The sequence below is a fragment of the Xiphophorus couchianus genome, chromosome 6, assembly GCF_001444195.1.
Source record: "Xiphophorus couchianus chromosome 6, X_couchianus-1.0, whole genome shotgun sequence".
NCBI lineage: Eukaryota > Metazoa > Chordata > Actinopteri > Cyprinodontiformes > Poeciliidae > Xiphophorus > Xiphophorus couchianus.
The window spans coordinates 12,351,094-12,378,114 of NC_040233.1; the positions used below are offsets into that span (position 1 = coordinate 12,351,094).

The 27,021-nt window shown below is 39.2% G+C and overlaps 1 protein-coding gene across 9 annotated transcripts in view; it reads left to right on the forward strand.

The window, feature by feature from the left end:
• The first annotated feature begins 1,407 nt into the window (after positions 1–1,407).
• LOC114146408 (myomegalin) overlaps positions 1,408–27,021 on the forward strand; it is a 46,656-nt gene continuing 21,042 nt past the window's right edge. For 3 of the 9 annotated variants that reach the window (XM_028020401.1, XM_028020402.1, XM_028020405.1), the window contains exons 1-4: positions 21,786–24,466; positions 26,505–26,642; positions 26,713–26,832; positions 26,912–27,004. In XM_028020401.1, the coding sequence (XP_027876202.1) occupies positions 23,159–24,466; positions 26,505–26,642; positions 26,713–26,832; positions 26,912–27,004 (1,659 nt within the window). In that variant the 5' untranslated portion in view covers positions 21,786–23,158. Of the gene's footprint in view, positions 1,587–3,626; positions 3,674–3,776; positions 3,845–8,192; positions 8,304–14,398; positions 14,476–16,419; positions 16,544–16,642; positions 16,801–16,885; positions 17,043–17,135; positions 17,190–21,781; positions 24,467–26,504; positions 26,643–26,712; positions 26,833–26,911; positions 27,005–27,021 lie in introns of those variants that run through there. The other 6 variants (XM_028020410.1, XM_028020403.1, XM_028020404.1 and 3 more) reach the window with 6 other exon arrangements.

A 27,021-nucleotide genomic window follows, 5' to 3' on the forward strand; every position in this document is an offset into this window, starting at 1 on the left:
GCAATCATTACTATGCAAAAAAACTATTGAGACGTGGCTAATTACTGGAATAAACACATTTGAAAAACGATCTCTAAATCAATTCTAATAAATAAATAGCAGCAAACAGAACACAGATTGAACTTGCAGCCATTGCTTTCGGAGGTGTTAGAAAAGATTTACCACACAGAAGTAAAAGTCTGTACCTTAATCTGCAGGTTTTCTCTCCGCAAACACCTGTTCCTAACTGCCACTGCTACCCACAATGCACTGCTACCTCAAAATTCGCCTTCAAAATAAAATACAGATAAACCAATACTGTAGAAGTTTTTTAAACTAAATTATTAAGACGTATTTCTAACTCCTAGCCTTGGGCAGAACAAATATCCTGTTTGCTGGTTTCTCTCCGGGCGCTCTGGCTTCCTGCCACAATCTAAAGTCACAGTGGCTCAGTTGGTAACACTGCTGCCTTGCAGTAAGAAAGTCCTGGGTTTGAATCCCAGCCTGGTTCTGTCTGCATGGGGTTTTCTGGTTCTCCATGTCCATATGTGGGTTCTCTCCGGGCGCTCCGGCTTCCTCCCACAGTCTAAAAAGATTTTGTGCGATTTTAATGGATGGATAATAATAATAATCATTATTATTTTATAATATTAAAAAAATTATCATTACTAATAGATATAACTATCCATCGCTCTCTCTATAATTAATATTATATAATTATTACAATATTAATATTACCATTACTATATATAAATAAATATATCTATCCATCTATCAATCGATAGATAGATAGATAGATAGATAGATAGATAGATAGATAGATAGATAGATATCTGCCAAAAAAGTAAAGCAGATTGTAGTTTCAGCTCTGTGAATATCCAGCTCAATGTCATATTTTTTAGAAAAATACAAAAGAATTGGTTTAAAATATGGATATATTGACTTAATCTGATTAACTCTAACTACTTAATCCCCTCTCTATTCCTACAAAGACTTTAGTCTAGAAAATGTTTGAAAACTCATGACACCATCTTAATAAAACTCTAGAAACACTTTTCTCTGTACAGGCATATTAGAACATGTAATGTGAACAACACACTGCAATATGACTGCGAGGATTTAAAGGACATTTTACAATCCACGAAGTTAAAAAGCTTTATTTGGGAATATATCCACTATTTCTTGTTATATAAAATAAAATAGCTGATGCTCTTGAACACATTGTTTCTTTGGTGGAGGCTCATCTTGTGGAAGCATATTTTCCTGGCTGGATGAACAGCAGGGGGTCTGTGTGCTGTGTTTCTTTGGGGGGTTTCTCTAACCTCCTTTTTCACACATATTCGGGGACGCGCATCCTCACACACACACACACACACACCCACACACACACACACACACGCGCGCGCGCGCTCACGCCCCCTCCCATCCAGCTCGCTGTGCTGTGCGGCGCCGCTGCAGATAACATGCCCCTCTGTGACCACCGGCAGCAAGGAACGACTCGGTTTGAAGGTAGCGGCTCTGCGGCATGGATGTCCGCTGACTGAAGGAGCAGCCTTTATGGATTGGAGCTCAACGTCGCCGGAGCAAATCTGGAGAAATTCAGAGAGGTGAGGCGGAGATGTGTGAGGAGAGAGGGGGAAACATATAGGAGGCGTACTCATGGGGCAATTTATTTTATTTCACCTTTTATACAAAACACAACTGACAAGCTGCGGATTAGGCTAATATGAGCGCCTCTTTGTAACAGAATAGAGCTGATTTATTCATTATCAGCCATGTTTGGCTCAGCCCATCACACAGCAGGCCATTTTCTGCTGACAATGTGAGGCTGTCTCTATCACTGCATGCTCTATAAATCAGATTCAGTTGATGATGCCGCTTTTTACATTCACAGCGGTATAGTCTTTAGTGTTTCTCAATTAGTCGATGTAATAAAACCAATACGTTAACAGGGACTACATTTGAATGTTATGTAGCAGAATTTGACCTAGTTTGCAATACTGGACATAAATTAGGATGTAAAGGGAAAGTAGGCCAATTCTTCTTTTGGCCTTGGAACCACTTAACACAGCTGATTGGATCACATTTCTTCATGCTGTACATTCAGGTAATGATAAAGCAGAACAAAATATAGGGATCAAATGAGTCAATATAAGCATGCTGAAATAAGGAGCTGGCTCATTCTTATGATATTTTGTGCTGCAATATAGAGTCCTCCCACATGAAACACCAACTACTGGACTTTCCCGCAGATATTTTCATTTAGAAAACAGTTGTGCAGTGGCCAGCCCACAACACTTATGCTACATTTAGACCCCTTCTATTCCTTCTTGGTGAAGTTTTAAATCTTTGGCACGCAGCAGCTGTCTTTACGTTTTACGGCCCGGCAGCTGCCAGGAGAATTTACCATGCATTGAGTCAGTGTGGAGCACTGACCTTAGCAAAGTCTTTGCAAATTGGTGCGCACAAGTGCCTCTGCTGCTGCATATTGGGGTGTGTCTGTCTGGTTAGTAGTTCTGTTTAATTGACTGTACATCCACTGCCTTGCAAAAGTTTTAATAGCCATGGAACTTTTACCACATCACAGTGAAAAATACAGATGCATTTTATTTGGATTTTAAATAGACCAACACAAAGGATGCACATTTTTGTAACAAAAGGAAAAACTAAGCAAAAACATTTTTTTCTTTTTAAAGAAATACACAAATTGGGTGGAGGAAAACTAACACTGCACATGACTCTGCACACAGTGGTGACAGCAGCATGCTGTTGGGATGCTCTCCTTCATCCAGGGGGAGAAAAAAGCTTGCCAGAGTTGATGGGAAGATGATTGCAAGCATTTACAGAACCATCTTGGAAGGAAAAGTTGTAAAAAAGCTTCAAAACATTTGAGAGGGGGGGGTTCCACTAGGTCTGGTGTAGTCAAAGTCCAGACTTAAATCCAAACGAGAATCTGATGGAAGGCTTGAAAATCAAATCAATATTTACAGGCATCCTCCATCTAATCTGGCTAAAAAATGTAAATCTCTAGACATGTAAAGATTTTACAAAGTAAAAGTAACTCGAGTTAATACTTTATGCAAATATGCAAATATTTACCACACTTTTCAGATTCTTTTGCTTTAAGGTATTTTAAACACCATGCATCTGCTTTCTCTGCCTTACAGTATTATTATATAAATAAAATGATACAATTTATAATATTATGTCATATATAATACATTGAAAAGACTTTTGCAAGGCACTATTATCTCTGCGTGTCTATCATTCACTGCTTCTCCTATTAACTGTGGTTATGATCAGAACGTAGCCTTGATGTGAATTTCCTGTCTTGGTTTCTTAGCAGTTGGTATTTAGGATTATTTGAACTCTGACCCCGAGAGTAACCTCCCCTAACACCACATATCTCCCCTGCTGAGACTCCCCACAACCCTAAGTTTATAAATCACGTCCTGCTGTTTTAGTGAAAAGTAATTGTTGCATTTTAGTTCAGAATTCATTCTTCCTGGATACAGAATGGTCAGCTGTTAATTATTCTGTGTAATTTGCTTAATTAAGAAAATAGTGTGGATTAATAGATACTTTTTAGGTGCATGAGTGACTTTTCAGTGCGTTCCCTACTTACGTATTTATTCTTCCTCTAACAGTACTGTGGAGGGGAATTCATCATCTAAGACCACAGGTCACATGACAGGTAAACTTTTATTTAATCAGCCGTATGTAAAAAAGATAAACTTTCTAAATATGACTTTATGTTTTTGGTGATTTTTCTAATTTGACTGCTTTCTCTTGTTTAGATTTGTGTAGTGATGAAGCAGACAACTCTCCTCCTCTTCAGCCTCACACACTCAAGCAGTTTGAGCAGGTGAGACTCTTTGCTTTCCCACAGTGTTACTGTGTTTAAATGCTCTGCAAAACGTAAGTGTGCTTTGCTGTACCAGCTAGATGAATGGCATCTTTGCTACTAAAAGGAGGCAAAGTATAGTTAGGCCTAATTTAGCCAGAAATTATTAATATAAAAAATAAAATACAAATTCAAGTAGAGGACAGACTGAAAAGAAAAAGAAAGCACGTGAAGCTCTAAGTGTTGAATGGAAAACACCCAGAACTCTATCTTAATCTTCCTTTGGGGACTCAATTAAGAATCCAGTGTCGTCTGTAACATGCCTGGGCGATGCCCAACTACATTTTAATATATTTTCAGAAGGACATCATTTTTAGTAATTGTAATTCTAATGTTATTATGAGTAAGAAGCGAGCTGCCACATTTTATTCATAAATAGTCACAGACTTACTAACTGTCTTAAGTTTGTGATCTTTTTCAGTTGTTTTCTGGAGTTGACTTTACAGTAAGTCCAAAAAGTACCAGGATACTCATAAAGTTTTGCAAATTTTGTAGACATTAAAGTTTGTAACTCATCATTCAAACCTCTTACTTTAAAAGAATTACATTATGAATCTTTGTTTTTGAAGATAATAGCATTTTGGGAATTTGCAAATTAAATAGTTTAATAGAGAATAAATAGAATAATAGATTTTACTCAGTCAACAATTTAACTGAATGTATAAAAATGGAAATGTAAGATTTTTATTTGCTTATTTATTTATGTACTGGTTAAATTTTGACGAGACAGAAAGTTATTAACTTTATCTGTGTTTTTCAGGTTTCGAGCAATAAAAAAGATTTGTGACTCCAACTAATGTTTATAATTCACTTTATCTTTTTGTATGTTTTCCTGTTTAGGTTGAGTTCTGAAGACGAGTAAAAACAAAGATAAATAATATTTTATGTGGCAATTTAAAGTAATGTTAACCTTTGGTTGTGGTGCTTTTGAACAAAGATGTTCCAGCTTTGTTATATTTGATGAATTCATTCATTTCAGGTATAAAATAAAATGAAATGAAAATGATGCCCTTTTAATATTCTAAAATGTAATAAATAGAATACTAGATGAGCAGCAAATGACATTGTGTCATCAATGTTTTACAAAACCTCCCATAAATTGCAGAAAGTGAAAAGTTTGCTCTTGTTGCTTGTAAAATAATTAAAAAGTCCAGTTTGCAAACATGTGGGGCCAATTAAATACATGTAAGCTAATCATCAGGAAGTGTGAACTCTTACAAAAAAGCAAAGTTTGAGGAATTTGCCTAATGCACATTCAAAAACAAAGAAAGAGAATGTTTTATTTTTCTGATAGGCTAATTGTTGCTCTGCATTCATACTATTTCTTCATTACAATGACAAAGTTTTTCCATACGCTGAACATATTAAAGACATTTTTCAGTCTTCCATGTGCCCAGAAGTGAATAAATACATACAATTAAAAAAGGCCTTGGTTAGCATACTAGCATGGCTAGCATATTACATTTTAAACACTAGAAAATATGTGGCTCTTAAAAGGTTTGCTAAAAGTTTGTCAGAAAGGCCCTTCTTTAAACAGTTTATTGCTTAAAGAATACAGTTTTACAACATACAATAATTTTTGCTAACACAAATGTCATATCAGATAAAGGAGGTTTCTAAACGACTATTTTATTTGATGAAAGTAAACGCTTCACAAACTACCCCTGCTCTGTGGGAAAAGCAATTGCCTCTTGAAGCTAACAACTGCTTGTTCTACCCTGGAGAGCCACAACTGTCATCAAGCATGACTGCCAGCGAGTGTTGTTAAGGTATTTTGACCCACTCTTCTTTGCTGGAGAGGTTCCAAGCATGTGTGGTATGTTTAAAGAATTTCAATCAGATTTAGGTCCAAACTTTGATTAGGCCACTCCCAAAAGTACATCTTATGCTCTTCTGTTTGGAGCTGTTCAGAGGTGCTTAACGTTAGCTTTCCATCAATTACGCCCCAGACCGTCACACTACCACAGGCATGTATGATTATTGATGTGTTGTTATTTCGGGGCTCGACAATTATCAAAGCTCAGAAAGGTTTTGATTTAATTCTCACACCTTTCCTTAAAATATACATATAATTTAGTGTTAATTTCAAAAAGGGTTTTTAATCCAGAAACATTGAACATGAAAACAAACAAACTGCAGGCGGAGCTGCTGAGCCGTGTTAGAAAAGGAGAGTCTCTGCATGGCTGAAGTCCACGGATGTGTCGCTCTTCCTCCTGACACACACACTTTAAAGTTTCTGAGCACACACACTCAAACTTGGGCTGTCCACTACTGATCCAGAGCTGAAGCATGTGTGTGTCTGTGTGTGTGTTGAAGAAAAGATGATGTTATTATGTGTGAATAGTTAAACCCACACACGTGATGTCATCCCTAATGTCATGTGGGGACTAATCTTGGCGCCTTGCCTATCCCTGTTCTGAATTATTTAGCAAAAGGACGAAATGTGACGCTTTAATGGCCAGAACTAGAAATGAGGTAATTAATCTATTTTCATCACAACCTTATCAGACCCTTTTATTTGGTTCTGGAGATCTGCAGTTTGGTAAAAGACAAAAAAGGACACATTTCATGAAGATCCATGCTCTGTTTTTGCTGTTTACTCTCTTCGGGTTACTGATATCTCTGCGGGACAGTTCGGGATTCACTGCTCTGTGAGATTCAGGACACCTCCCTATTTATAGCCTCCTGGCTCAGAGGTCCCAGTTCTCCTGTTTCTTCTCCAGCTTCTTTATACTCACCTGTTTATCCCTGTCCCAGCAGCTTCTCCAACTTTAACTCTTAGCTGATCCATCTTTGTCAGAGCCATTTTTTTGTTTTACATCAGCTGGAGATGAAGTGGTGGGAAACGTTTTAATGGTAGTTCCTCCCTGCAAGAACATCCTTGATTCTTGACTAGGATGGCACCTTTCTATGTTGTTTCCCATTTTTATTCTTAGCATTACGTGGGCTCACCATCTGAGAGGCAAAACATCTGGGGTGGGTAAGATGTTAGCCAAGCTGCTAGCATGCTAACTTTCAGTAAGATAATCTGGATTTTGGAAATATTAAATGTTGCCTTGCTGGCCGGGAAAGAAATCGAAGTTAGTGTGTGAGGTTGAGTGATACCAACTACATATAGTCAGACTGAAATCAGCTTTTGGACATCTGCTTTTGGAGCATCTCCCACTGGGAGGGGATTCTGGGACAGACCCAGAACCTACTGGAAGGATTTTATCTTCCTGCTGGTCTTGAAACAGCCCATAATCCCCCAGAATGAGCTGAGGAGAAGAATATCAACGTTTTCTACACACATTCATAAACGTGTGTTTATGAATGGAGGAATTAAAAAATAGAGCTGTTGATGAGATCCTCTCTTTTAAGGTCTTTTTATTGCAGCAAGATAAGTTATGCCATTTGGCCCTAAAGCTACCATGTGACATGAAGGGCATTGAGTATTGTATTTAGCGATATAAGAATAAGTGATGACCCTCAGCTAAAAGTGGGGTGTTCTCTCTGTAAAGGAGAACTGAAACCTAAAACCAATCACCCAGGTCGATATGATTACATATACGTTGATTCTGATACAATAGATACACCTGTTAAAGTATCACTAAACTGATCACTTCAATGAGATTTTCTTCTGACTCATTTAGCTGTGATAAACATGACTGTAAGCTTAACAGTGACTCTGATATGAACATCTTCCTCATCCAGCCCCTGTTTGTATTTTTCACCTCGCCTTTTTAGCAGAGGGATGAGATTTCTCACTGTGTCTCAACTCCCTCTGCTTCCTCCTTCCTCCTCCCTTCTTCCCTCTCCTTCTCTTCCACTCGTCTCCCCTGGCGGTCTGGGATTCCTGGGATGTCTCCTCCTGTAAAATAAGCTCCTGTCCCATCCCCAGGCAGTCCACAGCCCACCATGGAGCTGCTGCGGCTGCATCTCTGACGGCTGTGCTGCAGAGTAGCTCTCTGCCCTGAAAACGTCCGCCAAGTGTCAAGAGTTTGAGTGTTTGTGTGCTTGTGTTTTAGTTTTAGTGAGTATCTGGTTTGGAGACAGCAGCCAGGCCTTACGGTCTGCCAGAAGCCAGGACGTCACTTTGTTAGTACTTCTCTTTTTGACAGTATGCTCTCATGGAGACGGAGGTAGCATGTCTGTCTGTGGCGGGACTCTAACAAAAGGACAGGCCGGGACCGTTGCTGTCCTTTAACATGGACTCGTCGTTCTGCCGTGATGCAGAGACGTCCATTTGTTTCTGATCTATAACGGACATGTTGAACAGTGTCGGTGCGCTTTGACAGTCATGTCTAACGGTTACCGTACTTTATCGCAGCACCTGAATGACCTGAAGAAGGAGAATTTCAGCCTCAAGCTCCGCATCTACTTCCTGGAGGAGAGGATTCAGCAGAAGTACGAGGAGAGCAGTGAGGATGTCTACCGTACGGTGAGTAGGACAGCTGCTGCCAGGGCGTGAGCAAACATGATGTTTTTTTGGTTTTTTTTGCTTTAAGGAGGAATTTATCATCAAGCAGTTGTACCTTAATCATAGTTAGTGATTCTGATCAGATGCTGATTTATTGCCTCTGTCTGTTTGTACAGCTGTGACACTGATGTGCTTAGGTGTGGTGAACTGTGTTGTGTTTGTTGATCATACTCCAAGCTGCTCTGTGGAAAACTAATATTTGTTAGATACGTCTGTTAAAATAAGTTCCTGTTTCAGTTTTCTGAGCATCGCAATTACCATGATTGACCAGTTATTCAAGTGCAGCTTAGCTGGGGCTAATTTCTCAGAAATACTTATTAACTTACTTTCAAGCAGGAAATTCTCACACACATTTTCTTAATATATTTATCGCAGTTTTACCCGTTTTGCTTTTCGTTGGCAGTACCCAGAAGGATTTGTCAATATGTCAAACTGCACTTCATTTACATAGTACTTCAATGTATTTGGACATGAGGTTGTTACAGTGTAAAAATATCAAAGTTGGTATCCACCTGAGTTTTTTTGGATGGTATGAAGTGTGGAATAACACAGTGCTGCCCCTCCTCCACTTGTTGCTGAACACCTCCAGACAGCTGGTTGAATGAAAGCTCTTAAACGTTTTGGATATAAACTAAATTTCAAATTCAGTTGTTTGGTGTTAATTTGGAGAACGTGAACTGTAAAAAGTGGAAACTAAAGGAGTGTAATCCATTACTTATGTTTAGCTATCACTGTTTTTAAAACTACTTTAGGCAAGCTTTAAATTACATAATAATCAATTTGTTTGTTTTGTTTCTTAGTTTCTGTGTTAACACTGAAACTGAGAAACAAGTCTGGGTGTTGGATCATGATGTAAGAAAATAAAATGTGCTATGATTTAAATATTTGCTGCATATCCTAAATTGTCATTGCATTTTATGCAATATTAAGGCATTATTAAAGGAATAATTCAGAGAGATTGAGTTATAGGATTAAATTAAATTTATGACAGACCGTGTATTAAAAAAAAATCTGAGTTTGTTGATTGTTGACTGGGTTCATAATGTGTTCAGGCTGCAGACTGTAGTTTATTCCTGACTAATTTAATAGTAGACATACAGCGGGGTGTGTTTGTGAGAGGTATACCTGGTGGTGCTCTATGATTTCTTTTCTTTAATTGCTAGAATTTTAAGTGGAGAAATTCTGAAACAATTAAGACTCAAAACTGTCACAGACCGTTGCAGATAATGAATTATCAGGACATTAGACCTGAGACAGGTGGATAATGAAAAAGGAACCAGATGAACTAATCAGACCTGAGTTGTAAAACATCATGAATGATTTACAATATGGCAAAAATAGCATGTCATAAAGTTTTGTTAACATTTTTGAAACATAGATTAATTAGTTTGTAAAATTTTATCAACTTTGTTCAAGCACAGATGACTTTTAATGCGCAAGAACCATTATGCACTGATGCCACAGGCAAAGTCCCGATCTCTAAGCCTTCATGAGATAATACCATCGTATTGCCATAACAATAACAAAATTTCATCCTAATTTTGCTCAGTATTATGTGAATCGCACAAAATCAGCTCTTCGGCTTCATTTATACTTTCAAATCCCAGTCAGCTTGCACTTTTATATCTGCTTATTTTGTTTTCATGCAACTTTTGGGTGGACTTGAATATTTCCTGCTTCCAGTCTTTGACCTTTGGAATGGATATTTTTGAGATTTCACAATTACTGACTCAGAAATTAGTGTAGCAATAAAAAAAAATCCATCTATGGAATGTGTTGCTGTATTTCTAAATGCATTTCGTCCTTGTGTTTGTCTGGGTGTGTAAAATGTGCATTTACAGTAAGGTGACCCGGTCCAGCTGTTGTTTTGCTGCACAAGCCAGCATTTAAAGCTCAGATATTTTCATTTCCTTTATTGAAAATCCTTCCCGATTCTTTGTAACTCTTCAATAAGAGCAACTTAAAGTCTGTGAGATCCATCTAAACAAGACCTAAGCCTTCTGCTGCTTATCATCCACTGTTACAACATACCAGTAGAGATTGAGTTAACGGACTCCTGCTGCACTGTTATGGGATTTTGCAATCTCTCAATCTCTGCGGCTAAAGGTCAATAAGAAAATTCAGTTTATTGAAAACTAAATCGTATTTTGCTGTGATTTTGCCCGACCTGAGTCTGTCATATCTGTGAAACTTGGCAACGAAACACGCTGCATGCGAGGTGTGTGAGTCCTGGGTACATCACGCTCCAGAATCTCTATTTATAGATCAGGCTTCAGTGCGCTGATTTATTTATCACATGTATCCTGATGAATGTCCACGAGCCAAACGTGCTATTAGCTTCCTCACCCCCCTTTACCATATCAGGCCATTTATCACCTCTGAATGTCCACATGTGGCTTAAGCAGAAAGCCTAAACCTCATAAACTCAAAAACAGATTAGATTGTATTTTAACATTTCCAGTATTTGAGTGAATTGTAGTAGAAATCCACTTTGCTGTGAAAACAATAGACGTTGTCAGCTAAACATCTGCAAATTATCGTGCCCTGTTTTCATGTAAATAAGATGTTATGACATCATAGTTTAATTAACCTGTGAAAAGTAGACTGTCATACTATTTCGTAGTACCTAATTAATAAATGATCATCAGCATATTATGTGTGTTCATTGCACCCCTGCAATCAGCCATTTTTTCCCCTCGTAGTTAAAAGCAGAGCTGTTGCTGAGGGTCCTCAGGTCAGGAAGAGTGTAAATAGCAGGTGCACAGTGATGAGTATCTATATTTAGATCTGTGTTCATGATAGGAAGATATCTGTCTTCTGGTAAACTACGTTATTGACACAGAGACGGCTCTTATCTGTGTTATACTGCTCATTCATGTACCTGTAAGTACCAAATGTAAATGCTCACTGATAAACTTTGGGGGTATAACCAGTAAAATCAGTGAACCGCTTTACATCCATTACATTTGGATAGATTTAATCTAGAGATCATTTAGACTTAACATTTAAAGACTCTTGGTTGAATATGTACTTAAATGTCAACCAACTATTAAAATTCACAGAAATTTATTAACGTCAAATCAAAAATGTCAAAATGATTTTTAAGGAAGTTGATTAATTTAACTACACAAATAGATTAGTTTCTAACTATTGAGTTTTCTATTGAGCTTTAAGCTTAGATAGATCAAACTGTATAATAATGTTTAGATTATTATACAATATTTATATATTAAACAAGAGAATAAAAAAAACATCTGTATGATCAAATAACAGCTTACAAGCAACAGGATAAGAGTGTGTCAATAGTTGTTCAGTCCTCTGCTGGGTCCTGGTTGGTTTAAGTCTCATGACTAACAAGCAGCTTAAGCTGTTTTGTTATTTCTGTCATGAGGAAATCATTCAAACATCCTGTAAGATGACTGAGAAACGTGGCGAAATGTCAGTCGGACCGACATCTTTAGTTAAAATCCAATCAGAGTGTTTAAGTCAGAATTGTTTTCAAAACAAAAGATTTAGTGTTGTTTGAATTGCTAAATTGCTAACGGTAAAAATTTTGTAAAACTGATTTATGTAATCAAATTCAAACAGGCCAATTTTCCTAAATAGTATGCAGATTAGTAAGCTAATCTGCTTAACCTGTTTAGTGACATGGGAGAAAGAAAACAACTCATGTCCATGGCTTGTTATGATTAAGTGAGAACGAGGGGTATTTTTCTCCTATGTCACTAATCAACAGTTTTTCACAGATTTACTAAAGGTTTCACAATAACATATGATAGAATAAAACAAAAGCAGAAATTTCTCTGGATTGAAACTCGTATATTTCTTTACTTCTATACTTAAAAGCACCAATCAGAGTTTTATAATTTTCTCTGTTTTTCTGTTAAGGTTTGACTGATTTAATTTTAAGTATTAACAATGTTATAATTTATTCTTCCTGATGTCAGTGGTCATTAATCCACAGGAAGACCAGAAGTGATGTCACTTCATGAAAACAGGGATTAAAATCACATTTAAAATCTTCAATTGAGGACTTGCCATGTTTACCATGTTTAGCATTGTTAGCAAGAGTCTCTGTGTTTATTTCCACAGGAATGTAAACCTATGACTAAAATCACTGAAAGGCTGCCAGCATTTCCAAATCCAGCACATTCAGGGACAGATAGAAGCTCAAAAGGAGAAAACAGAGGAGCTTTGCTGTAATGTGTTCAGAGGTGTCTGCCGCATCGAGCTATAAATCAGTTTGCTCCTTTGTCAGTTTGACAAAATGTCCACAAAACTGATATGAATTTAAATTTACGGCTAGAATTGCTTTTTTGTACCACTATAAATTGTGTATAAAAATGAACAAAATGGCAAAACTCTGAAATATCCCAGATGCAAAATAGCGGTCTAACTACTTGTTGTAGCAGCAGAAGTACCTCTGTATAAAGAAAGCATGTCTTTCTTTTAAGTGTCTATTAAAAAGAAAGACTTCAGCACCTTACTAAAACTGAAAATGGCAAAACTTTTGTCTTTTTCCTCTGTTAACAACTTTCATACCAAATAGTGGGTTGTGCCTACTGTAGATCTCCACTAAAAATGTCTAAACTACTACAGTGCTGTTTAAAATCTGAGTAAAATTGAATTAATTGAATTAGTATAATCATGATCAGTAGAAGTGATTGTAATATGAGTGATATGTAACTTTTGCATTGATCCTCACCTCTAAACAACATTGGTCAATGGCCACAGCTCCAGAATAAATATTCATGGTTGTGGAGGGAAGCTGTAAAGGTTTTCTAAGAGTTTGGCTGCAGGAGCTGCAGATTTTTTAGATCTTGTTGTTTCTAAACATCACAGTCAGAAAAGACATTAATCCATGACAATATGCAAGAGAAAGATGATTTGATAAACAGTTCTCATCTGCCTGTCAGTGGACAGAATGGAAAGAATGAGTTTCACCATGCCCCCCTTATTAAATCCTCTCTACCCCATCCCCATGTAAGCAAAGCAATTACCCCCTAAATGCCCTCTCTGGGCTCTGGCAGGTAAACAAACTGCGGGCTTCAGCCTCTGGCCCCTATGAGTGAATATCTGAGCTGCTCTGAATTCCTCAGGTCTAAATATAAAAGCCATGACAGCACAGTCAGATGTCCTGCTGTACCGATGACACGTAACACCCATCGGTGCTGATTTACACAGCAGAGAGGCCACAGCATAGTGGGAGAGTCTGAGGAAACAGAACTGCTTTTTTATTTACACAAGTAAACACTTCAGCAATGAAATGTGTGTTTTAGACAAAATTGCATGAGGTGTGGAGTCTCACTGCGAGATCTTTGTTCTATGTAACTGTGCATAAAACATTTTTATCCAAAGGAGTTTTGGCCCATATATTATCAGTATTTTGAAAAATTGTGATTCGTCGCAGGTTTTTGGCAACTCTCTGCAAAATCGGTATAAAAAAATGAAAAGATAATGTTCAAATTTAGTTGAAAAGTAAAATGTGACAATGCATCTAGATAATTACATCAGTTCATGTTTACATTCAGGTGAAAATTTGTTGAAGTTTATAAAATGACACAACCTAGCCTGACTTTAATCTGAATAAGTAAACGTTTATGTGACAGACTGGCTAAAAAACACAGATTTTCAGTGGCGAAATGACCTCAAGTAGTTTGAAGTAGCTGAAAGCAGATGCTTAAATAAACTGCATAGAAAACATGTTTTTTCTGACAAACTGGCCTCAGTTACACCTGTTCTGTGAGGAGGAATGGGTCAAAATTACAGTAAACTATTGTGAGAGGGTTGTGGAAGCGTATCCAAAGCATTTAGTCCAAGCCCGTCTGAAAGGCAATTCTAATAAATACTAAGGCGATATATGTAAAGGGATAAAGAAAGTAAATAGAATCACTTTTACTTTATTATCATCATTAATGTTGTTAATGATGACATTAATCATCATTAACAACGTGTCATCGGTACACGTTGAAATAAAGCAAAAGGCTTTATTTGCAGATATTAGAACAAACATTGTCAGGTTTATTTCATTGCTTCTTGCTTTCCATCTGTTGCAGAACATCGAGCTGAAGGTGGAAGTAGAGAGCTTGAAGAAGGAGCTCCAAGAGAAACAAGAACTTCTGGACAAAGCCCTGTGAGTTTGCAAATATTCCTCAATATTAGTTCTGGCTGAACAACTACAGCCTTAGAATTAATTCATTAAATTCAGCTGTAGTTGCTGAGGTCAAGATGGACTTTATCCAAAGATGTATAATTATGTTACGGAAACCTGAATCTGCTTACTATTGTCTATGATTTGCAACATATTGTTGTCCTGACTGTTGTAACACCCAGGATTTAAAATTGGACTGCTTGGCACACAGGGTTTCTTAGTAAAATGCCCCTTCCTGACCCGGATGTATCCCGCCTCTCGCCCATTGACCACTGGAGACAGGCACAAGCTCCTCCATAATTATGTCATATTATAAATGACTATCATATTACAAATAGTAAAGGATTAAAGTGATCCAGCCACTTTCCAGACTTTTGGTCTTCTTATTTCCACACCATCATTCATAGCCGTCAAAAGACTAACGGGCCAAAATTACCTAAGCAGCATCCCTGAGGCTTCCCTTCACACAAGGGCAGTCGTCTGTAAGACACACACTTAAACTGCTTACACGGGTTCAAAATATCCCAGTTATTGAAGCCGCTGCATGTGGCGGACGGAGTTAAAAATGTTCGTAGAGAGCATCTGGGGCAGGGTTCATGGCGACAGCGAGGCGCCGGCCATTCTGGGATACAGTTGTTAACTAAGTCACACAGACAACTGGAGGAGTGAGGGACGCTCACCAAGAGTGATGTAATATTATCAAGAAATGTTACACCACTTTAAAAGGTCAAGTTTTAATCAATTAGATGCAGGTTCTATAGGGGTTTGTGCATTACAGGGTGAACTCATCTTGGTAACAAAAGTTGAAGTAAATCCCATATTTTTCAAATACCTTCAGAATGACAATGAAAGTGTTTCGTATTCACCATTATTCACGGTGATCGCACCACTATGCGATCACCGTGAATAGTAATAATCGCTGTCATAACGGCCGTGACACTCACTTTATCTCTGCTATAAGTGGCCGTCTGTAAGGATACACCAGCAGCCGGCAGCAGACAGAAACATGGTGACATAATATCTTCACTTGGCTCTCCATGATGTCTCCATCATGTCCTAAAACTGACCCTTCTGATATGTGTATATGTGTATGTGTATGTGTGCACTGTTAAACAATGAGGACCTTATACTTTCATCATTCGCAGGCAAAGTAACTGATTACAGCATACATATTTTAGATTAAAGAGTCAAAATGTAAAACTCCATGTAACATGAAAACTACATAAAAATAGAGTCTTGCTAAGTACCTTTCAAAAACTGGAAACCCCTTAATATTGGGAATTTCAATGATGTCTGTTACTTATCTTATTAAGGCCCATAAAATGTAGCATTCTCTTTTGACAATGTAACGCAAACAGAGACATCAATAGAGGCGTCTTTTCACCTTTTATTTTTTCAACCAAAGGGACATGTCATTTAGACGTCTCGGTTACATTTGGCCTGAGGGCGGAGAAACTGAACACCACCATTTACTGCATAAAAACTCCAGAAGCAAGAAGTAAACATGCAGCCTTAGCACAAAGAGCTCTGTGGGGAAAATGAGCTCCAAGAGATGTGATTGAGCCTCCTGAGAAGAATGAGTCCATACTGGATGGAGTGCAGCAGAGAAACTAAAATGAAAGACGTTCAATCGCCATGTTATTCTTTAGGTTCTGCATTTAAAAGTTAGCTGAGGATTTTATTAAATGGATAACTTAACCATTTCGGCAACACTGAAAAGGATAAAATGTGATGCTTTATCAAACAATATTCACTTATAATCATTTTCTTACAGAATGAGGGAAACGCAGAACAAGTTTCATCAGATAAATGAAGAATATTAGCATTTTGGAAAACAAAAGATAATAGAAATGAATCCTGTGTATATTGATCTCTTTATTTTGTCTTCTGATGGCTCTATTTTTTTTATTTTGTTCACTCTTGCAGCACAACAGCAGAGAGCTTGACCAACAACAATGAGGCAGAGCTACAGAGGTGTTGTCAAGAGAGACAGCAGGAAATTGACCACATGCAGCAGGTGCTTGAGACAAAAATTCAGCTCCTGCAGGAGGTTGGTGTGGTCCGCCAGACCTGTCCCTTGGTGTACATCTCACGCATGAGCCTCATTTTAATGAATCTAAGATGTGTCTATGTGATTGTTTTTTTTTAGGAGGCCCAGCTAGCGCGTAGTGAGGCCGAGAGAATGGCCTCGCTGGCTGGATCACATTCTCACGCCTCCCTCGTTTCCCTGGACGCCACCATGGAGGACATCCCTGAGGACGAGAGATCTCCAAACATCCTGTTCCCGTCCAACACCAACAAAGACAGGTACAGAACATCAAAGAAGACATAGAAAGAAGTACTCATATGAATCCCTCTTTACCATTAACGACTCCTCTCTGTTTACCCTCAGGTTTATAGAAGAACTGACTAAAGAACTTCGCTCCAAGGAGGCTCTCATCACGGAGCTGTGTGGTGAGAAAACGATGCTCACACACAGGGTTGGAGAGCTGGAGGAACAAGTTCAGGAGCTGTCTTCTTCTCTGTTGCAGAAGGACAAGGATGTTGAGGTAAATTTAGTTTTTCCTTCAAAAAAATATGTCTCACAAGCAGAAACTCGTGTAGGTTTTGGGTTGGAATATGATCTGTTCTCTGTTCGACAGTTTTACCAGGAGGAGCTCAGTCAAGAGAGGCTTCGCATCGAACAGGAGATGCAGGTTAGTTCTGTTTTGTTTGGGGATTTGTTACAACACTGGATCATTTAGCTTTGGTATCGTTCCTCCCACACAGTTTTGAACAAAAACTGATTTCTGGTATAAGCAAAGGTTAATATGAGTGCTGCCTACAAAACAATATAAAAGTCGTTTGTAGAAAAGAAATCTTGAAGAAATAACGTAATTTGGTGTTTTTACTTAATAGGAAACCAGACATACTTTGTATTTGAAAGCACTGAATTGATGTAATACCCATAGAGGCCTCGCCCACAGCTGACGAACCTGTTCAAGATGTATGAAAAACCTTTTTAAAAAAAACATTTAAACCTGATCAGATTGTCTATGAATTTTTAATTAGTGATGTATGAATTTCATTGAGAAATTATTGTGACATTATCCCACGTTTCAGAATGGGAAAGACAAGAGAGACAGCAGCTGACATAAGGCAGATATGTGATGATGTTAGGTGCATAAATACTTGCCTAAACTTGCACATATCTGCAGTTGCAGCAATAATCCAAAAAAACTGAAACAACTGGCAGTATGGCAAGACAAGAGAAGGGCCTGAGTTTTATCTTGTCCCCTCAGTAAGGAGGATGTATGGAAGATAAAGAAAGTATCTAAAGTGTAAAGTTGAGAAACTTCAACAAAAAGTGACATCTAGCGGTCACCAAGTCTCCATAATATCCATCTATGTACATGCCAAAGTTCTTTGAGAGGCATGCTGGAATTTAATATTTATTTTCTGCCATCGCAAACCTGGCACTTTCCCTAAAACTGTTGTTTTTTGGTCAGATGAGACAAAGTTTGGGCTTTTAAAGGCAACACCCCAGGTGGGCCTGTTGTGAAACAAAGGATGAATATGTGAAAAAGCAACTCATGCCCATCATTATGCAAAGTGGAGGATTTGTGATGCTGCATGTTTCTCTTCCAAAAGCCTTGGGATCCTTGTTAGAGTGGATGTCATCTTTATAAAATACCAGCAGATTTTAAATAAATAATTTGCTGGGCTCTGCTGCGAAACAGGAAATAGATAATCATTTAGTCTTTCAGCAAGACAATAAAGCAGAACATTTGCATACTCTTTATATACAAATTTATGAAGAGAAAACTGAGGATCTTGGACTCTTGATTCCCTGAAGCGAGGTTGCCCAAAGTTCAACCCTTGGAATAATTTTGTCTCGGTTGAAACATTATACCAATTGAGCCCTCCAGCCAACAAATTTAAATATTCTCTAAAATGAACATTTTAAATACAGCACAGAGTATGTTTAGTTTATTTATCACACTTTTTGCTTTTGTTTTAATTTAATAGAAAATAGGACCACAAACATTCAGCAATGTTTACTCAAATCTAATTCTTGTCACTTTCAACCTGTTACTTTTGACTTGCATGGCAAAAATCTTGAACACCATTAAAGAGATTTCTGAGGAGGAATGGTCAAAGCTGCCTGATTCTTTTTGCTCTGAACTTGAAACGTGAAATGCTATAAAACAAGAGCAAGTTCTATCCCTTTGGTTAAGAAAGGGGAAAACCAAGTGACCCCTGTTAGATTTATCGTAAATGTCTACTATGAGATTATGCTACAAGAAAACAGGAATTTATTTAAAACTTTTTTACATCTTTGCCAGCTGTTCCACATAGCAAGAACCCAGCTATACCAGCTTTGGATAGAAAAACAAAATTGTGTTTCTTTCTAATTTCTTTTTAAATAAATCATGTAAAAAGAAAACTTCCTTGGAGAGACTGCCTCCTTATGGACAAAATAGATAAAACTTCTGCCTATTTCTGATATAAACCTATTTTATTGATTTTTAGTTTTAGTTTAGTTTTGTTTTTGTAACACATTTTTTACAATTGTGGAAGTTAAACAAATACAAAATTTGAACTATTTTCTAAATCAAATCTTCTTGTTTTGCCCAAAAAATCAACATGAAATAATCGGTACAAAAACTATTTAAAGTGCAGGATATTGTCAGACACAAAGGCATCATTTTACAGTAGCTGAAAGCAGCGGTTGTCCGTAGCGCCAGAGATGAAACAGAGAGAAACGTCCCACAGGACATTTCAGAGCTGAACCGCAGGCTGTCTGTATGCAGTCTGCTGCGACCATGTTTACTGATTAATATCTGCAGTCCTCTAAAGCTAACAGAAAGCAGCGACGAAGCATAAAAGAAGTGTGCTCTTATGTAGCCTGCTGCGTGTGCTGCATTGTGTCACAGAGGCTTCATCTCATCACAGAAAGTGCCAGAATTTAATTTACCTCTCAAGCTGTTTCTGCAATGACATCTTCAAGGACACACAGCTTTCCTCGTACCAAATCAAATCCTGACCACTATTCTCTGCCCTCACACAGAAACCTGGCTTTATTCTTATAAAATCAATATCACAACCACTCAGATGCGTTTATCTCAGCAGCATAAAGACTTGAGTGAATTTGGTTGTGATCTAAATGTCCCAGCCTTTGTCTCTTGTTGCTGGGTGTGTTTCTCACAGACAGATTTCTATTTAAAGGGTGCCTCTGCGTCCACTTTTACTTGTAAATCAATTTAAAATGAAAGATGCAAATAGACCCACCAAACAGGTTCCCAGTTTGAATCTGAAACAAGATGAGAGGAAAATGTGCATCTCTGAGCCTGGAGAGAAAACATTAACAAGGTTTTGGTTTATGGTAAGCAACGTGGAAAATAGGAAGGTCATAAGAGTTTGTAAGGGTGTGCAGAGTTTAAATACGATAAAGATATATGATGAGTACCACCTGGCTGGTCAGTATTTATGGTGGCATAAATTCTGTGGCAGCATGAGAGAATAAGAAAGTATAGAAAACAGCGATACTAAACCCTTATCTTTTTGGTCAGCCTCTCAAAACCAGATTTATTATAAAAATTGAAAACTGATTCATCAGAGCTGAAAAGAAACAAACAAGCATACACTGAACTCAGCTATGAAGAATGACTCGATGAAAACCAAGACTCATTGACTCACTGCAAATGCAACAGGCCAGCTCTTAAACATTTAATGTTTGGTGTAACTTTTCACCTAAAAACTGGTAAGATGTTCAGAAAGGCAAATCTGTAAAAACTAATCTATTCTATTTTGCAATTTTATTTCAAGACAACATAAAGACAAGCAAAATTTCAGGCCCAATAAAAAACATAAGCGCACAGTTAAAGTAAAATCTGCAGATGCACGGAGTCCGTCAGTAAAAGTAGAAAACACACAGCTAGTGAGGAAAACAAAGCAAACCGGAGCAATTTTACGAATCACAGGTTTATTATTGTTATTGATTAAATTAGCAGCACATTTTGACAATAAAAGGGGGCCAAAGGTAAATCAAATATATATTATTGTATCCATAAATTATAAAATTATTAGAAAACTAACACTAGTCTGAATAATGTGACAAATAACAGATGGCAGTTTTGAAATGAAAACAGCTCATCCCAAACCTCTAAATGAAATATTTTGCCCACATGTAAAGCAGAATTTAAACAAAGTAGAAAACAGAGTTTTTGTAGAATTTAGTTCTGAAGGTTTCTTTTTTTATTGTATGGTTTTGTGAGAAACTGCTCGCTTCTGTGTCTGTGTTTGTTCTACATAAGGAGAAACAGTGACAGCATTCAGGTTTTCTTTCAAAGAAAGACACTGACATATGGTGTGTGCGCGTGTGTGTGGGCGTTCGCGTCCATGTTTCCATGAAGTGCTCTCTTTCATATTTGCGTGAGTGCTGCAGGCACATCCCTGGCTAGCCGTTTAAAGGCTCAGGTTTCAGCTGGGCTGTCAATAGGTCAGGTTGACCTTTGAGTGCTCAGGGACCCCGACACTGATATCAAGTTGTGTTGTTGATTCAGACCGACACCAGCCATACAACCTCATCTTAATTGACCCTCCAGACACGCAGATGTGAATGCTGGGAGGAGAAGGGAGGCAGCTTGAAATGGATAAAAACTCTACACTTTTATCAATGGCCATCATTATAGCAGATTTACATATACAACCTGGAAAATATGTCATTTACATCCGTCACAAATGTAGCTATCACTTCTAGAGAGATCTGAATTAAGAGGAAGTGCCTCAGTTTCAGTCATTGCCATTATTAAGCAGCATTCAAGCATAATAAAACAGACGTATCAAGCAACCTAACACAGAGGGTGAAACACATATGGATGTTGTGCTATAGGAAATTAGTTACTGTGAGGATAAGCTGGGACTCTGAAATAGAGAATAAAGCTCTGATTGTTTGATTATCACATGCAAGTTGTGTGTTTGATGATGCTTCCTGTTGCCATGAAAACAGGGAATGTAGAGGATCGGAATCAGGCACTGCGCTGTAAGCTTTATATATCTATATATATATACTGTATATATATCATTACTAAATGTGCCTGTTTCATATTCCTCCTATGCGCAGTATCGTGAAATTACTGTCATTCAATGAGCCATAATTACAGTTTGAGGACTTTCATGATGGACTATACCACTCGGTATATAAAATAAAGAAAAAAATATTGTAATATTTCTACAGGATTTTAATATATATTGAGTTTAAGCTATGATTTTTATTTAAATTACAATAATTAGATTATGAATATATTTATTTAAAATTTTTATGACATTGTTTGTTGGACACTAGTTGGCACTCTTGTTCCTGTTGCAGTGGATGGGGGATTTATTTTTCCTTCCAGCTTTAAGTATCATAATCAGTTCGCTGAAATAATTATATAAGGTTTTATTTGAAACGTCGTTGGTAATGCAAACATATATATTTTTTATTATTAATTATTTCAGGCTTGTATTGCAGTTTTATTTAACCTATCTACAATTATTTGACAACTTATTTATTTTTAAACCCTTTCACTTTTGATCCTCCACTTTTACAGTTTTGCTCTAAAATCATTGTGATTGCGTCTCCCTTGCTCTTCGGGTCACTTGATTTCACCTCGCAGGCTGCTGAGCATTTCACCTGTGTATTCAGGCGCACTGATATTAGTCAACACGGCAGGAGCGAAAAACAGACTCCCGACGGGGGAGCGTCACTCTCTCTCTAAAGCAATAACATCAAACATTATTTAATTCAGAAATGTAGATTTGATTTATCAAGGCGCGTTATTAGCTAAGTTTCCATTCTAAGCGGTATTTGAGGTGATAATTTATCAGAGAAGGTCGTGGAGTAGCTGCACCGGGCTGCTCCAACCCCCCTCGCTCCTGCTGCATGGTGCGCTCCGCCGCTGCAGGTCCGTCTCCTCGGAAGCCACAGCGTTATCTCCCCGCAGAATCTCCTGCACTTTACGGCTGTGTGCTTCTACGTGTAGCCGTCGTTAGTAGCTGTGAAATGAAAAAACCCGGCTTCTTTAGAGACGCAGAGAAGGAACGGAGGAGCCAGAGGATCGCCCCATTTACCAGCGTGCCACCGCGGCACGTCCGCGTGGAGGCCGGCGGATCGTCACCGCTCCCCGGTCAGGATGAACCTGTCCGTGTCAGCCGAGCTGTGCTGCTGCTGCAGCTGCAGAGGCGTGTAGGATGGCGCTGCTGGGAAATACAAAACGTCGCTTTACTGACAGCCGAGAGACACTACACAGAGAGAAACCGAGTGTGGTTAAATTAAAGAGACATGCCCTCTTTCTCCGTGCGCCATATTCACGTTGCACCTGCACGTCCTGCGGGATCCTGCACTGATGGATATCTGAGAATCACTTCATCAACGTTTATCCCGATCTTTGCTGTCCCATCTGGAATTACATGTGCAGCCAAAGGAAGTCTACAGGAATTATTTATGCTCCCCTGATTGGATCCAAGCTTGAAAAGACTAAATTAGGACTTTTATTGTTACTTTTTGTTGACTCACAGATCTTAATTTAAGGTGTCTTTTGTCACCCTTAAGGGATCTAAACTGATCTAAGGATCCATCCTCCCATATGTTTGAGTTGCCTGTCTGATATAACCCACTACTTCATATTGGAAAGCCAGGAGAATGCTTGATGTCAAGATGAAGGAGACTTGTAGAATCTGTGGCCGGGAGCTTTGCGGTAACCAGAGGCGATGGATCTTCCACCCAGCCTCCAAACTTAATCTACATGTGCTGCTGTCCCATGCCCTGGGTCGAGAGCTGACCCGGGATGGCAGAGGGGAGTTTGCCTGCTCCAAGTGTACCTTCATGCTGGACCGCATGTACCGCTTCGACACAGTCATCGCCCGAGTGGAGGCCCTGTCCATCGAAAGGCTGCAGCGGCTATTGCAGGAGAAGCATCGACTGAGGCAGTGCATTGGCGGTTTGTACCGGAGGACTAATCCGGAGGAGGGTGCTGTGACGTTCACCGGCACTAATGAAGAGTCTGGAGATGGGATGGTGGATATCTCGGGTCTAACCCATGCAAAGTACTGTGCCCTGCTCCAGGAGGATTTGGTCTACTCTCTGTATGAGTCCTGGGCTGACGATGGGTTGGACTGCCACCATCACCACCACCCTACCTGTTCTGCTGGTCCAGGGTCAGAGGCCACTGGTACAGGCTCACACCACTGTCGACCCAGCACTCCAAGGAGGTGTCGAGGATGTTCCTACTGGCGGGTGGCGGACTCTGACTATGAAGCGGTCTGCAAAGTGCCCAGAAAGCTGGCAAGAAGCACCTCTTGCGGGCCATCAACCAGATACTCAGCCAGCATTATTGGTGGGAGTGTGACTGGAGGAGATGGAGATGTGGAGAGAAAGAATTTGGATGATTCAGAAGAGGCCCCGTCATCTCGAACTCTGGTCCCTGGGTCTCAGGACGTTTCCCGGACTTCAGACAGTGATCGCACTCTGGCTGGACGAGGCAGCTCCAGCCCATCAGTCGCATCCCTGGAGATGACCGAAGACAACACTCAACCTGGAGCACTGAGAGACAGATCACTGATCTCCTCTGGGGAAGCAGCAATAGACGACCACATATCTGACTCTCTGTCTGAGGAGCACATGGGAGCGACGCTGTCCTCACCTGGGCCCAGTCTTTCTCTGACATTCTGTTTGCTGCAAAGCTACGCAACCTACCGCCCAGTCCAGCACACCAAGGGCAGCAAACTACCCGTCCTCATTCGGCGGAGCTCCAAGAATGGAGGGGCTCGGCTGCGATTCCCAGATCCTCTTCTTGGGATGCCTTATGGAGAGAGAGACAACCACATGCCCACTCCCGAGCCAGCTTTGGTCAGGCTGAATTTGGAAGACGATCACGACCTGAACTTTGCTGACATGGAGGATTTATTGAAAGATTTATACAAGGAGTATCCTCCCCCACCTCCACATCAGGTACTAGACCTTACAGAAAACGGCGCTGCTGCTGAGAGGAACTATTTTATTACTCTGCAGCACCCTGAGTGAATCTGGCTAACAGGCTTCAGTGTTTGACTGCTCACCCCATCCATGAAGAATTATTCCCTTCTCTTTTTTTTAGTTTAAGAAGTTTCATAATCAAGCTGTCAGTAACTTACACTACCCACAGCCTCTCCAAATAGCTTCAGCTCAAGAGGATGTGAGCTGTGGTTTGTGTGTGTGTGATGTGCTTAGACTTCTGTGTGTGGTTATACCACACTTTGCAAGTGCAGTGAGGTTTAAGTAGGCAGTTGCACATGGCATGGCCTGATTCCCTAATGACTGCGTCTGTCAAAAGAGGAAACGGAAAATGAAAGTGCAACCATTTTTTATATTGATCTTAAATATCTCACCGAGATAGACTGAACTTTCTAAGCTGAGACTCTGCGAGTAGATTTTTTTGCAGAAGAGATATTGCATGGCACGTTTGCGGCATTTACACAGCAGATGAAAGCTGACTTTTTAGCCAGTCTTAGCTCTTAAAAATGGCTTGAACTGAAAATGTTCGTAACGTTGGCATCCAACGCCATGTTGGCAGATATTAATGTCTGCACTTTAACAAGAGGCTGTTCAGTTCATCACGTTTTCCTCAGATAAAACTACAACAAATCTCAGCTCACTCCAATCAATAATCTTCTGTGAGGGGGATGCATTAATTCTCTTAAGCACAGACCGATGACTGAAGTAGGTTAGATAAGGGGAGACATTTAAAGACAGAGTGGCTCCGCTACTGACCTATTTTCTGGGGACCTTGAGGCAAAGTGATCCACACAATGTCAGACCTTCTCAGCTCATCTCTGCCCTGGTTTGCTGCTACAGCAACACAATTCAAGGCTTTAAATTTCTTTTGTTTGTTTTTGAAAAAGAAAACATTGCTTATCTATTAGGTTAAATTATGAACCTCACAACATGCTAACCTCAGTGTTGGTAGAAGTATAAACTATCACGTAATGATGCTTTTATTGAAACACTTTGGGTGCAGTCATGCATGACCGTGCTCACAAACCACTCCAGTGTCATCTCTGCCTCATGTGGCCCATTAGCTTGTAGAGATCAACAATTAGAGGTTTGTGGCTGATATCCAATCGCAGATATTTTTGCAAAGCTTTAACCTGCTTGCAATAAAGTCCATCCATTTAAATTTCTCTTTAAGAAGCATAGTACAAAAGGATGTAAATTGGGCATGAATTTGCAAACCAAAAACAAAATGAAGTTGACATTTTGAACTGCCTTTAGAATCTTATATTAGTGGTTTGCGTTATTAGCACAGCTAGCATTACACTGGGCTCCTGGAATTCTTGGGACCTGGAGGCCACAGTCCCCCACAAATAACTAAAATCTGCGAATACTTGAAATCTCTGAAAATTTACATAGCTACCTATTTTAATCATTCAAACACCAAGCAAACCATCTTTGCACTTCCACAGAAATTATTATATGCAGTCTTCCTTAACTCCGCTAAACTAATTAGTGCCAAGAATAATAAATTGGCTGCCTTGCAAACGCCTACCAATAGCCTGCCAAGTTGCACTGCATCTAGGAATTCCCATTCTACATTTTCTTTCATATAATTTATGAAACAAATAGAAAAAAAAACAATAAATAATTGAATTTATCTGTGACTCTGCGAAGAGGTGATTCTGTGAATACTCGGCCGTGATCAGTCAGTAGTCTTCTGTACTAAAACAGCAGTCCCTGAATTCTCAAGAGAAAGGAGAACCTTTAATGGACAAAATGTCCTAATTCAGTTTATTCTATGACGAGACTGAAAGTTCAAAGAGATTAGCCGTTGATGTTCTCCTGTTATCTGCAGCCTGAATGAACCACAGTAATGTCCCAAAAAGTTCAAATGTATACCTTTAAGTAGAGATTATTCTTTTTGTACACTTTATATGAATATGAAACAAAACAACGAGTTAATTACTAATTAACTGGTTTAATAAAACTAAATCTGGTTTAATATAATCTTTTTCAGAGCCTCGTTGAGGAGCAGCAGAGTCAGCTTAACCAGTACGAATGTGCAGCAGGTCAGTGCGTCAGCGAGCTGCAGAAGGCCCAGCTCCAGGTCCAATCCCTGCAGACAAAAATCCTGGAGAGCGAGGCCAACAACATGGTGAGGCGCAGTAAAAATAGCTACATTTTAATCACACTGCAGGTCTGATTTATTTTTTTCCCATTCCTAGAGGCTGCAGGAGAAGCTGAACGAGATGGAGTGTGAGCTGCGTTCGCTCCGACAGGCGGCCCAGAGTCAGGAAAGAACCATTCAGGGCCTCACAGAGTCCATCACCACCAAAGACAGCGAGGTCCGTGTCTGCAGACGTAGAAATCTGAAAAATATTTTCTTTAAATGAGCTGACTCCTGTTTTCCTCGTCTCTCTGAAGGCCCAGGAGCTGTACCATCTGATCGAAGGCCAGAACAGCACTCTGTGCAAGCTGCAAGAACTGGCCCATCGTAACCAGCTCGCTCAAAGCCAGGTGAGACCTGCAGCGTG